This window comes from Odontesthes bonariensis, chromosome 1 (genome assembly GCF_027942865.1).
Source record: "Odontesthes bonariensis isolate fOdoBon6 chromosome 1, fOdoBon6.hap1, whole genome shotgun sequence".
Lineage (NCBI taxonomy): Eukaryota > Metazoa > Chordata > Actinopteri > Atheriniformes > Atherinopsidae > Odontesthes > Odontesthes bonariensis.
The window spans coordinates 38,993,622-39,008,248 of NC_134506.1; the positions used below are offsets into that span (position 1 = coordinate 38,993,622).

Sequence of the window (14,627 nt, forward strand, 5' to 3'; positions counted from 1 at the left end):
TTCATGTCTGAACAGTGTGTGCATAAGAATGACTTCATTGTAACTCTCTAAACTAAACTTGCGAGGCTTAAACTTGTGGCGCAACTATGTCATTTCTGTCATCCCGTGGAATAATAATTCAAGGAAAAATAAATCCTGCTGCCACAGCAACCCTCGCAGAATTAATTAGATTTTAATATTACCATAAGATCCCTTTGATGACTTTTTGTAAATCTGTGGGACATAATGACTGCGTAATGACCTCATCTCATGATTACTCTCCACTGTAAAAACCAGCACTCTGTCATTTGCCTCCCATGATTTAAGTGACAACAGTGGAGCTTTTTTATGCTCCTCCTCGCCTCCTCTGTAACCCTCATTGTGCAATAAAGAAAGGCAGAGTGAGAGGGACAGGAGTTTTTTCTGTCCAGAGAGCAGTTCAGAGACACAAACTGTTTACTCTTAGCGGACCACCAGCTTTTTAGAAGACGTGATTTAACAAACGACACAAGAGAGCTGAGATTTTGGGCGAGTCGATTTCTTTCGGGATAGGGGAACACAAACACGGACGAGAGGAGATATAACGTAGATAAAACAAAAATTAGGTAGAATTTGTGCTCTTCTTGTATTGTTTAACACGGAATAAGTGAAGATTTGTTCTACTCGCTAATTTTTCATCCATGTAAACTTTGATAAAACTAAGTACACAGAGTTGCCCCCCCTGTTTGCTTCGGTGTGGTACGGCCCTCAGCTCCTATTGGTATCCACACCGTCTGGAAGTGCTGCACACAACATGTTGGAGACCGTGGCTGAGCTGCAGCCCTCAGAGTTAACTTTTTAATCCCGGTTTTGTTGCCGTTATCACACTCAAGAGGAGGAGGCGGAGGAGGTCGCGGAGAGAAGAGGATAAAAAGAAGTCAGTCATGCTTTGAGGTTAGGGTGAAAGCCGGAGCGTCTTCTTGCAAAAGAAGCCGTTGATACTGAAGCGTGCAAAAAGGGGAAGAATAAGGGAAAAAAGGGGGTGAGAGAAGCCCGGAGAAGAGCGAGAAAAGTGGGGTACAAGATGCAGCTGGCCGCGGTGCTGTGGGGCGCCTTAGCAACTTTGCTACTCAGCCGGAGTCCAGGTAAGAAAACGGCCGCGTTGACGACGCCGCGAGCGGGTGTTGAAACTGCATGTGAGCGTGTTTTGGAAGAGGTGAATGGAGGTTTTTTTTTTTTTTCTGTAAATGTTTTCATTTGCTTCGTGTTTGGTGGTGAAAATCCCTTGGTTAGAGTTCTGTGAATGGATGTGTGTCACACATTTCAGACAGCGAAACCCCAACAGCCAAGTTTGCCCCTTGTTAGTCAGCCCCCGGTTAGGTGGTTATAATAGAAGCTGGAGTGGAAAATGTGTCCATTCTTCCCTTTAAAACCCCATTTGACAACACGATGGGCCGAGCTCTCTGGCCTGACTACAGGACTCCCATCACATTTGATTGATTTCACCTTCTTTATTCTGTGCTTTAACTTTTAATACTTCCAAGTTCTTGTCACGTTTTTGCCCTACATCCCACCTGTGTTGTGTGCCAGCTGTGGTGCTTTGTGCATTTGAAAGTATGTTGTTCAGTCATTGTTGGCAGTTTAGTGCCTTGTATTGTGATTTTTATTGAGGTATTAAAGGTTTTTTTTAAGTGTTTATTTAGTGCTTAATGGAGGCATGGCTGTGTGTGAGCTACTTCAGTGTGGGGGGCTGGGGTGGGGTGGGGGTGCACGCATATGCCCAATGTGCTGTCAGATCTCTGCCTGGAGGCAGATTGTTGCCAGCCCTGGCTGATGTGGGAATAAATGATCCCATCTTAGATGGAGTACAATGCTTTGGCTCGACTTTAAAGCATATGTGCGAGCAATTAGACTCAAAAATGTATGAAATGTATCATCAACATTTGGAGCTTTCGCTTGCTGTATAGGATGGTTTCATAAAGGTTTCGTTGACTCACCCCAGAGTCTTCTCTCTGTTATGCAAATGCTTCCCCTGACTTGAAGCAAAAGTGAGTTTTTCTTTTTTTTTGGGATGTGGCCCTCACGTCGCCGCCTTTTTCTGTTCAAACGAAGCCTGCTCTGCTTTAATCGCAGTTGTCTTGTCACATTTTGGCAATTTCCATCCTGTGAATCCCTTCCAGCAGCACTTGTTTTAGGGCCGAGTGTTTTCCACCTCCCCCGTCCTATGTTTCTCTAACACCTTGTGTTTACAACATGTTCGAACAGCCGCTGGAATGCAAAGGACTCACTGAAGCTATTTCTAAACACACACACAGGGCTTAGCGTTATACACACATGGATGCCCGGTGCCGCGCTCTCTGACATGTCATGAAAAGATCCACCTGACAGGAGAGCAGAAATCACATCTGTAATTGTCTGGTTGCGCCACAAAAAAAGGGGGGTCGGTGTAATTGCGACATCTCTTAAATGTCACCAGAAGACTGTCTCTAAAATGTCAGCAAGATAAGAGTCAATATCCAACTGAAAACAAAAGACACAATGGATGATCCGCATGCTATTTATAGTTTGGAGCCTTTCATCTTTTCCAGATGTAGGTATCAACGTTTTCCCCGCCTTCCCTTTTTATCTGTGGCACAGGGCCGTGCTCGTTTGATTGTGGACTTGTTCAGTCATAAAGCAATTAAGTCTGCCGGGCTTGTAATGTAGTAAACCCGTCCTGGTCTGCTGTGTATGGCTGTGATAGGCCACCGCTGGCATTTTCAGCTAAGGCATGAAACCCGTGGCTCAGCCCATTCCCTTTTACGGGCTTACGCTGCAAACAGATGTGCTTGTGTCTCATTTTCAAATCGGCATCTTTTAATTGAACCTTTCCACACCGACACATCCCTGTTTTCAGAGGTTTATTAGGGGGTTAAAATTGACATCGAAATTCCGACGGGAAATTCAAAATTTTCTTTTTTTTTTGTATTATAAGAAAATATGCAAAGGTTAAGGCTATGATTTCTTAGCGGTGCTCAGTAAATGGTGCTGCGAGGCAAGCTGCTCGTCTCATCTGACACTAGATGACCCGGGGCTATAATTTATCAAGCTGTGTTTGTGTGGGGCTGAAGTCTAATATGTGTGTGGGGTCAAAATGCCTCCTCAGCGAAGTCTAGTGGCCTTGGAGTAATGGGCTGAGTTGGACTAATGGCATGTTGGCAAGTGTGTTATACAGTTTAATGATGTGCTGTGGGACAGCGCTGCCCCCACTGAGCCCTCCTCATTTACTGATCACCTATCGATTGGAGTCGCAGGTTGAGTCGGTATCTTTGGTGTTGAACACCTGAAAAATACCAGCGCACACATCTTGCGTTTAGGACTAAATTGTTAACGCTTCTTCATGAGTCTGACATTTTGGCAAACGGCTTGATTGTCTTTTGGCTGCTGGAGTCAAACAAAGAAGAAAAGAAATTCTATCAGTGAAAATAGACGGATCAAATCCAATTGATGTTTCTCAGAACTCGAGATTATGTCTTGAATTGGATCTTTTGTCCGACTGAAATTCCAAGACCTTGAGGCATTTAAAATTGTTACAATGCAGGAATCAATGCTTGACATTTTTCCTTTAAAAATGATCCCATTTTGTTACAGCAGGGGCTGATAGAAGGGACGGCTCATCTCAAATCGCAGCATGTTTGCAGTTGGTACACTTCTGAAATGAAACTTTCAGCTTCGGATAATCGAACAGGGTTTTCTGCAGAAGTTGTGGGGCCTGATGGCTGGGAGTGGCCACAGAGTCGGAGGGGGGTTTGGCCGCTGAGCTCAGTCCCAGAACACGCTCTCGTGTTTTCAAAGACGAGTCCACGAGCCCACCTACTAGATGGTCCTGAGGGATTTGTCTCAATTGCCAGAGCACAATGACTGCCTAGTGTCTGTTTGACAGGCTGCTGGCATTAACCTGCAACAGACTGATTGTAGCTTTATGGAAGGGTCCAATAGTTACTGTGCTGAGTCCCAGAGGAAAGGGTTCTTGCTGACCTGATGAAACGTCAAATATTTTTGTTCAGGCATTTCAGCAGCAGCTTTAAATGAAAAAGAAGTAAGAAAAGATGCAAATCACAGCGAATGGTGTTCACTTGAAGGTTTGAACGGACGTGTGGAGTTTGATCTTTGGTTCCAGTTGCTGTTCCCTTCCGTGCGCTTCCCTGCCACTGATACCCCCTCTTCGGATTGATTAGTCCCCTGACACACCAAAGCCCACTCTGACCAGTGGCCTTTTCACAGAACATGCAGGTGTGGTTTTATGTTCCCACCAGACTTCAGAATATAAATCTGTGACTGTCTTTAAAAAAAAAAGCTGCAGAACCACTTCGGTTCAGTATCCTCTGAGTCCTCGTGTTTGTAGTCGTGCGGCTGCAGCCTGGATTGATGTCTCCAAATAACTATTTTTTTTTTTTTTTTTTTTTCAGTAATTCATTTTTTCTTTCTGTAGATTCCTTTCTATAGTCAAATGTACTTTTCTCTCACAGGAAAAGGCTGCTTTGGAGGATGTGGCTTAGTTGGATGAAACAGGACTCCCTACTGGCAGGATGTGATATTTATTTTTTTCAGCATTCACGCACACCTACCTTTCACTCTGTTTTTCTAGCCCAGGTTCTGGCTTTTTTGTTTAGGGGCTTCGGGAAGAAAAGAGTCAGTTTTATTTCCGGGTTTGAGAGTGCAGCTGCTGTGTTAGGTGAGTGTGGCCTGAATGGATGTGTATGTGCCCTCCTCTGGTCTGGCTGGTTCGGTTGGTGTCAACCAGGCTGTTGCTTACACCAGGAGAAGGCAGAGTGGGCCACTTGATACCCCCACTGTGCTTTGTGTGTCTCTTCTGAGGGGATGGAATTGCACCTCCAAGGTAGCAGTGAAGGTAACCTATGACAATTTGATTCCCAGCCCCCCCTTTTCAACATTCTCTTCTGGATAAATGTCAGACTTCAGACCCCAGACCCCTCTCCCCCTCCACTGCCCTCCTCTTGTTCCTTCACCTTCCTATAAATCACCTTGCCTTCTCTCTCTCTGCAAGACTGGCCTCCTCTGCGAGAGACCTCAGGGCGGGCTTTTGACTTCGGGGTCGTTTCTGATTTCAGAACATGATGCCGTAGCCGCAGGGCTTATTTCAATTATGCTCACTGCATTAGAATACGTCAAGGATGTCAGCTTTCAGCACACACGAGCAAAACAAACGGAGACGACCACTGGCTGCTCGTAGTGCGGGGAGCAATTGTTCTGAGCCAAAAGTTTGAATTCTCCGAGATGATGAGAGACTTCTATTGGTGTTCTGTGGAATTCAAACTGTCGTCGAGCTCTTTCATCTCAAGTTGATTTTAATGTCTGACCAGCCACAGATAGAAACGACTCTTCCGGGCTATCTTATTAATAGTCCTTCTGAAGATCGCTTGGTGTTGATTCGATTGGCAGCTGCGGCTCGAGTTGATCTCATTGCTCCCAGCAGTGCGCACGAGGGTCAAATGTCGGTTTGAGCCGAGTGAAAATAATAATGACGAAAGTGTCCCACAGACGGGCTCCCACCTTTCTGACAGTGTGGATTCAAACAGCACAGCGGCAGCCCTGCAGAAGTTTTGATATGGAAGGGGACGCTTGCCTGTGTTTTTAGGCCATGTAGTATGAATCTGAGTTCCTCGGGGGGGGTGGAGATTATTGGAGACTGTAATAAACTCTGGTTCTCTGTCTCAGTGGGGGTCTGCAGTAGAGGACAGAAAGATAAGCAGGGTTGGAGACTCAGTGTCTGAGCACAACCAGGGGAGGGGGGCAGGGACACAAAGATGTTTGAAGGGCACACACAGGTACGGATCCATAGAAACTAAAAGTCTTTGCTGGGTTCTCTCCTCACTTGCTGCGACTAAATGGAAAAGCATCTACAGGGACATTAATGAACTGCTGGCATATTTTGGAAGAGGACATTAGTGTGAAATGATCGGCATCGGCGGATTGTTGAGATGAAAGGCCTCTCTCCGTCCCCCGAGTGTGGTTTTTGCCATGCGTGAAAAGTAAGCCAGTTATTCTTGTGTTTTGTCTCGGTCAGTAACCGAGGCATCATGGATCCTCTGAAACAGACAAAAAGAAGACGTATGTCCCGTGTCTGTATGGTTCCAGCCTCCTCTGTGGGCCGCGGGGGAGTTTGTGCAGCCACATTTCAAGCGTGTCGAATGGGTGAACTGCAGAGTGGGCCGCAGACATAAACATTTAGTTTTTGGAGATGACCTTGGTGTGGGAAACGGAAACATCTAAACAATACTTTTGGTCAGTTTTAAGGAGTTGAATCAAGCTTTGTAATCAAATGGCTAATTGGTGGTTTATTGATATTTTAGATGATTAATATCCCTCCGTTGGCTATACTTAACTGCATGGATGGAAGATCTTTTCTTTTTTTTTTTTTTTTTTTCTTTTTTTTTTTACTGTGGCTGCAGTCCATTGAATCCTATCTAAATTTGATTTATCTGGATTGTGATTGAACTGAAACATTGTGAACATTCTGTACATTTTCTTTTTTCGAAGCTGGCATTGAGGAAATCATTTAAACTATTACCTTTTGTAGCTAAAGCCTGATTCAGTTAATTCCTCTGTATATTGTTCCAAGGGAGCTGATGAAAATGCACGGATGAGACTCTCCTCGCCCTTTCGAGTGGCTCCACCGTTGGTTCAGGGCTGATGCTGGAGCCAGTTCTGAGTTTGTTCTATGAGGAACCATCTGAGAACGAGTTTGATTTTATCTGTTCTTTTCTTACTGCCAAGGAACCACCGCAGCCAAGCCATGTTGCTTCAGACTCGTCTTACGAATGATGTTTGAACTTCCTCTGTGTTTTCTGAATGTTTGTAGTTGACCAAAGTGCAGGGAGACGGTTTATTCACATATTAGTTTTTTTTTTCTCATTTTTCCCTGGAAAACAGCGTATCTGTTCAGCCCCTCTTTCCCCTGCTCTCCCTTGTATGTACACAAATACAACAAATCAAGAAGTAAAGCTTGTTGAGTTACGCTTTTGTTGCAACATTAGAGGCTTTTCGGCTATTTATTTATTCGTTTATAATCTGGCCCAGCAAAGAGTTGATGCTACTAGTGCTGGTTCGAAGCCTGATTTACGGTCTCCGTCGCTTGCGTGCGTCAGCCAAAATTCCCTATCTATCCGCCGAGGCGACGGAGACTCGCGGGGACCGCAAGGGTTGCGATTGGTCGGCTAACAACATCATTTCCGGAATCACTTTTCAGGTTTAGCTCCTTCCTCTCGGAACAACAACACCGCCATTTTTTAAAGAGTTTACTGTGTGCCGGTCAACATTAAGTCAAAATGATTTGCATTTCAAAATCAATAAGCTCCAACTCCAACAACAGTCTTTCTCTCTCGGTCGCCATCGTTCACTGTGAGGAGTGGAACGGAGCCAGAAGGTAAACAATCCATCAACGACTTTCACGATAGACGTCGCGAGATTAGGTCGTCTAGCGTAGCGACGCCTACTGATCGGGAGGTGAACTGCCTTGCGTATTCAACATCCTGACTGAGAACTTCGAAAGGTTTAGTGACCACGGAGTCGGATTGACGGATAGCGCCGGAGAAGCATACCGAGGCCTTTAGGCTCGTGCTCAGAACCTGCACTGAACCCGCTTTGGTGGAAAAGCTCCATCTGTGGCTCATGGTTCTTCTGGAACTGTGCGTTACTGGCTGACTGCACTGAACTACACTTTACTACATCTCTCATCCACCATAGTCATAAAGTACTCACTTGAGCAGTGAATCTATGGTATAGTATAGTCTCAAACAGCTGCATATTGTTGCAATGTTTGATTATTGTTTGCTGAAGCTAAATATCCAGCTGTTTATGGTATATTAACTCCCTAGCATCGCTAGCATTACTTGTGCCCTGTTATTTCTCCAATAAGTAACACCAGCAGGGTTAAGATGTTAGAAAAGATTGACTGCTTTTGGGTCCTTTTAATGGTTAGAAAAAGATTGTCTAAAAACAAAACAAAAAAAATCCGCTCACACGTTTTAGCTGTCGACACGTTTGTCATCTTCTCAGTGTCAGCTGCAGACAGAAAGCAGATTGGGTGAGAGTTCAGGGTATAAATAACTACAGTCAGAGAAAGGCTGGCTTCTTTGCTAACTAGGTACAGCACTCTCTACGCTGAGGTCGTGGACAAAACGTGTTTGTGTGTGTGCTGACGATCGTCTCGTAGCCTTTAGAGCGCTCGCAGTCAGCGTCAGGGAGATGAGGCTTTTTCTTCTAATTGATGTCGGAGCTGTGACTTCAGTTTATGCTCGTCTACACAAGATTCACCAATGCTGCTTTCACACCACACACACACACACACACACACACACACATACTTCCTCTCTTTTTTTATTAGTAGATAAAGATCTACATTTGAGTAGCACACACTGACTGTAGGCTTGGAACTGTTGTGATCAGGCCCAGAGGGCATCAAAACAATCTGTCAGAACAGTTGTAGAGTCTGTTTCTGAGAGCCGATTTCAGAGAACTCTAACCTCTAATTCTGAGCTGGTGAACCGTGAGACGTGGAACTCTGTTTTAGAGTTCAGAAACATCTGATCAGGGGCAGCTTTGAGTATGTCCACTACGTGATGAGCACGAGCCCTGATACTACGGTTCACTGTGGCAATTGGCCAGGAGATGGAGGTCATCCTACTTTGCCCGTGTTTATTCTACGTTTGAACACATTTATTTCGTAAAGCTTTACTTTTAATTTCGCCTTTGTGTGATTCCCATGAGCACAAAGTGAAATGGAGACAGCTGCTTGAAAATAAAGTGTAAAAACTAGGAACTGGAACTTCTACGCTGAGAAGACAATTCAACTTGGCAGTGTTTACAGATGACTTTGGTTCTGTCGACTCCGCCGCCTGGAAGAACTTTAAAATGAAAATGGCCGAGTAAAAGTTCCGTACCCTTCTCCATGTTTGGTGGATCCGCTGATTACTTTCTTTTGCAGTTCCGCAGCAGACAGCAGCAGACTTTTACAAAATAAAATAAATAATAAACCAGGGGTGGTCTGTGGTGTAGTGGGTTGAGCAGGCGCCCCATGTACAAGAGGCTATAGTCCTCGCTGCAGCTGGCCCCGATTCGAGTTCCGCATCGGACGGCCCTGCGCTGCGTGTCGTTCCCCCTCTCTCAGCCCCCTGCTTCCTGTCTCTCTGAACTTTCCAATCCATTAAAGGCACAAAAGCCCTAAAAAAAATTGTTTTTAATTTAAATTTATTAGTTTTTAAATTAAAAAATAAAGCACACGTTAATGCGCAATAAAATATTTATCGGCGTTAAATAATTAATGCGTTGACGTGATAATAACGAGTTAACTCGCCTAGCCCTAGTAAAAACCATAGCTCAGATACGAGGCATATTTTGCTTAGGCTGATATTAATGCACATGTTTTTAGTCGAAATCACATTTAGCAGGAATTTCAGTGCAAGTATTAATTTTCTTCCGGCTTTACAAATGGTTGCTTCATTGACATGTTCGGGATCATCAGTGTAATAAAGGATCGGTCAGCAGAAGGACCAAGACTTCATGTTCAACAGCCTCTGACTCTGACTGTAGCCCCTTTCACACTGCGACCCGCTATCTTAGCGGGTCCAAATTGCACCTTCGACCCGCGTCGAGCAATGTGAACGCTTGGCGTGTTGGTGACCCGTGTCGCCTGAAGCCGAGTTCAGGGGGCGTTGCCTAGTGGCAGAGCGTCACACGAAACACATAAATGCTGGGCGTGTACAATGACGTTGGCACAAGCCATGCGTCGGAGGTAGGGTTAAATACACCTGTCTGCATCAAAATTTTCAAACAAACAATGGCGGGACGCCTTGAGATCTCGTTTATGCAATTGTATATGCAGTTCATGGAGATGCTACTTTACGGTGCGTCTTGCTGCGTGGGAAACCGCGCTCTCCCATCTTTCTCGCCAGCCCTTCCAGCAGAGGTCCATCTTTCACCGTCCCCGACATGTGGCGGTAAATAACGTCCTCTGCTCGGGGGCTGAGGAGCTCGCGGACCTCCTTGTCTCCCCAGTTGGCCATATTAAAAAATGTCTCAAACTTGATGTAGGCTAAAACAGAGTAAAACTTGTCCTCACCTGTCGCTGTTGTTCTGAATCAGCTGTCCATTCTGTCTTTTAAACTCCTCACGTCACGCCCACGTCCGACCCGCGTCGATTGTGTTCACATCAAACTCGGCTCGGCAAAAAGACTAGGGTCCGACGCGGGTCGAAAGGCGAGTCGAGTTGACGCGGCAGCCCGGGTCGGCAGTGTGAACGCAACAGCAGACACGCTAAATTCGCGAATTAAACGCGGGTTATTCGGCAATGTGAAAGGGGCTCGTGAAACTCTGGAAACCTGGAGTTTCACTCTTCTCCGCTTCAACTAAATCAGTTTTCACCCTACCCTCTCTCATCCCTGCTGTGTGATTTGTCCATTTTGTTCCAGTTATCCTCTTGTCTGGCTTGTGCTGCAATGTTACACAATTTCTCAGAGGTTTACAGTGAGCTGCAGAGATGGTGGATATTGGAACGGAGAGACGGATTTTAGGGGGAACTATCTGCATGACGTTCTGTCTCCCTACATGTCCACTGCATGTTCTCCAGGTAGTTTTGTTTTCCGTGCAGCTGCCTGTATTTTTCCTTAGTTTTTTTCGGTTTTCCTGATCTTATCTCTTTTCCTCTCCTGCTCGACATCTTAAACTCTTACAGACCACTCATGGTCACCCTCTTAAAGTGCCCCCACCCCTGTTCATCAGTGGGGGTCCTGCACATGAGGGCCTGCAGCTGTCTTCTAGATTACCTCCAAAAGGTGCCTGAATGGAGGCTTTCAACATGCCTGCATGCACAAACAGCATGCTCAGGCACAGGTTTAGGAGCACACATTCACGGCTTCCATCTGAAGCTCCAGATAAGATTAGTATGTGATACCATTCGAAAGAGACCCCCCGCACCTTTAACTCGGCGCACTTTCTTGCCCAGCACACTGGGAGTCGAGCCCTACTGCACGTTAAACACAGTAGTGTGAAATAAATGTTTGGAAAAACGTTAGGAAAAAGAATCTGTTGGGTCCGAATGTTTTAACGAAAACGCCCTCTACGTAAGTGTAGTTGGTTTGTGGTAAACATTTTATCAAACACATTGCAGTGTATCACTGATGTGTAGATGGATGCAGCTTTGATAATCTCGGATCTTCGGTCGGTGGAGGAATCCAAATAAACATGTGATGTTTTGCATCTCTTTGACGGAACAGAGCAGCGTTTTGGATGTTTAGGGAACCAGATGCAAATGAGCCAGATGGATTGTGGTTGACTCATTCATTTCCAGCACTTTGGTCTGAATCTCATGTTTCTCTGTTCCCAACATGCCATCTTATTTTTGGTGTGTTGCACAGCTCTGGTAAAACAGCTGAACGGATTTGGGGGACTTTTTGATCGCAGGGCATCCAGTATGCGCGCATGGTAGATCAGTGTCGCGTTTCCCCTCCCACACCTCGCCGGGATTCTACAACTGCAGGGAAGCACCTGTTGGATATCTGATGTCCCTCTGGTTGTTGAAATCAGTAGGAGGTATGCTGCGGCGCTGTGGAATTAGATTCACAGCCAGAGAAATACAATATCGCTCACACACGCACGAAAACCTGCTTTTATGGGACTCTGACCTCCAAAGGCAACGGTGACTCTCTCCTGTTTGCCCATGAAGATAACGGTCTGGGAGAGAATGGCAGAGAGCTTTGGGTTTTAATTACATCCAGAAGTTTTCCAACAATGTATCCAGTGGATGTTACACATTTTGTATTGATTGATCTTCTTCAATCAAGTAATTCAAGGATTTTAAACACGAGCATTGATAATACACAGAAATGTGTTACAGACAGAAATGATGATGGATAATGTGCTGATTAGTGGTTGCTCAGATATCCATTCATTCCTTTGCTGGTGTATTTATTGGGAAGTGGGCCAACAATGTAAACAGAGACGTTCTGTTTCCTTGCTGATTCTTACATTCTTTTTCATAATTTTTTCCCGGGGTCACTTTCCGGGGTCTTCTCTCTCTGTCACTGGACATCTAAATATGCAGTGCTCCTGGTTGCTGTACAGAGGTTTCTTCAGGTTATAATTATCAAATGAAACTAAATTAAACAACTCTGCCAACTTAATGAACAAAACGTATCTGTTGCTCTGTATTTTTAATTTTGGGCTCAGGCGATGTGTCAAAACTATTCTGAAACCCGTATCCACGACTACGGACAGAAGACTTTCATGATTTTCCTCGCCGTTGTTTTCCTTTTTTAATATGTTCGTCAGCAGCGGCTGTTTGCTCTTATTAGCGTTGATTTATTTATTTTTTTAAAATTCTTTTTGCCTTTGTTTGCTTCATCAAATTGTATTTAGCTAATGTCTGACGCTGTTTGAAGTTCTGTCTTATCTTATTTGTGTCTCGCAGATATTACACACCGCAAGCTTTTTTTTTTTTTTTTTTCTTCTTTTGGTTTCCAACTCAAAGTGAAAAACTTCTACACCAAAGTCATGCTTCCGTGTGGATGTTTGGGGCTGTCTGTGAGCACATGATGCATGTACTTGAAAAGAAATCTGATTAGCCTCGTTCTACTGGTGATTTTTTTTTTTTTTTTGTAGCAGGGCAAACTAAAATCCACGGGGTAATTGGCTAATATGTGTTTGGCATTTAAACCGCAGCCCTCCTGTTAACATTTTCCACACTGCCGTGAAGTATCATGAAACATGAGTCTGTGTATAATCACAAGATAACCTGTTTGTTTCCACAGTGGTCCTAATCTCACAGTTACAACAAAAACTTGTGTATGTCTGAGACGATATATATTCAACAAGTTGCAAAGGGGTAAATTCCCTCCACTCCTTCTTTCTCACAGTAATTATTTCCATTTCAGTCACACACACATACACCGAAGCGGTGGAGACTTCCTTGAGGCCTGCATGATCTCAGAGTGCTTCTGCCCTTCTAAAGTGACATCTCTCACTTTTGTCTCCTCGATACAGACGCGCGGTGATGTCACCAGAATGTGTGAGAGCTGAAATCTGACTCGAGACACACACACACGAACGAACACACACACGCTTGATCTAAAAGAGTGTGTGCGTGTTTCGCAGTTCGGATGCAGGTGAAGTGCTGAACCAGTGTCACTCAGTTTATCCAGGGAATTGTTTCTTCCACATCTCATTTCTTCATGCTCACTCTTATCATCTTTCCACCTCTCTTTGTTTTTTTTTTTTTATCATTTACAATCACATCCTGCACATCCTGCAGGCACAAACCCGGCCGGGCCTGCGATGAGGGAAATGGAGGTGGTAGTTGTGGAGGTGGTGAAGGTCTTTATTAAACAAACAGTGAAGGCTTTGGAGGCCCCATTGAGGCCTGGAGCTGGATCGGGGACGCGGCTGAAAGCGCTGTACTTCCTAATGAACTTGAATGGACCATAGAAGCAGGGCCTTTTCACAGAAGCCAAGGAGGACAAAGTGTCACAACAAGCCCAGCCCCTCTTCGTGCAGAGGGGCTAAACGCCGCCTTTTGACTCTGTGGAGTGTGGGCATCTGAAGGGGAGGCCATGAGGAGAAAGGAGAGGGAGGCAGAATGTACTTGTTAAAACAATGGCCTCTTAAATCAAGCGCCCCTCTTTGCCTCTCTTCTCCTCCTTAGCTCCTGCTCCCGCCTCCCTAACCCCTCCTTGTGTCGCTTCAGCTTCCAATTAGACCTACTCTTGCACAAGCAGTTGAAAGCCCCATATATTTCTGCAGTGGCCTCAAAGCAGAGGCTTTGGAGTTGTGTCTCTGTAGCAGTGCTGCCTCTATGAAAGGTCTTAGTATTCAGAGGAGATGCCTGTTTGGGCTTCTTAAAGCTCTCAATCTGCCACTGGGGGACTTGTGTAGCATCGTGTCCTCTCCGTTCGCCGCCTCTACTTTCCCTTCTTTTCTTTGTGTCTCTCCACCCCCTTCATTCCACGTCTTTCTCTCTTCATCCCACACTCAGCCAAAACTCCTTTCTTCTGTTTGTGACCCCTCCGTTGCTGCTCCATGCTCGGCTGCTCGTGGGGCCGGGACAGGAGCCGTGCATGGCCGGGCCCTGAGCGCTCGCTGCCTCCCTCCCCTTAGTTGTTTAGCCATGGATGAAAAGCGGAGACAAATATGTCTGTGGTTCAAAGTCCATCCCGGCAATTACAGGGACTGATTAAAGAGCTGGCCTCCACACAGGCAGCTATGTATAATACTACAACTCCCACTCAGGGTTTTGTAACGGCACCTTCAGAATAAAACTTGGCTCTGCGGTGCCTGATAAGAGTCCATGGATGGCTGAATCCGCTATTTACGCTGCAATTATCGAGAGTCAGTCCAATAAAAGTCCAAATCTGTGGTCAGGATTCATAAGAAGTCGCTCACAATCAGACAAATTGATAACCTCGACAGAGATATAAACTTAGAAGTAATATAAGACACTCCAAGAATTTTAGGATTATCTTCTATTAAAGTAATTCCTGGACTTGATCGAGAGATTTCTTGTGATTTACTTTTTTATTTTTCAGGGCATGATTGCTGCACTTATTGTGAGATTCACATCTGTCGCACCGAATCGTTCACAAACAAAGGCTGTATTGTTCATTCCTTATTGAACTTCG

The 14,627-nt window shown here is 45.1% G+C and overlaps 1 protein-coding gene across 4 annotated transcripts in view; it reads left to right on the top strand.

Annotated features, from left to right (window-relative positions):
• Nucleotides 1–766: 766 nt before the first annotated feature.
• lrp4 (low density lipoprotein receptor-related protein 4) overlaps nt 767–14,627 on the top strand; it is a 124,273-nt gene continuing 110,412 nt past the window's right edge. For all 4 annotated transcript variants that reach the window (XM_075466705.1, XM_075466714.1, XM_075466722.1 and 1 more), the window contains exon 1: nt 767–1,103. In XM_075466705.1, coding sequence (XP_075322820.1) covers nt 1,043–1,103 — 61 coding nt within the window. In that variant the 5' untranslated portion in view covers nt 767–1,042. The remainder of the gene's footprint in view (nt 1,104–14,627) is intronic.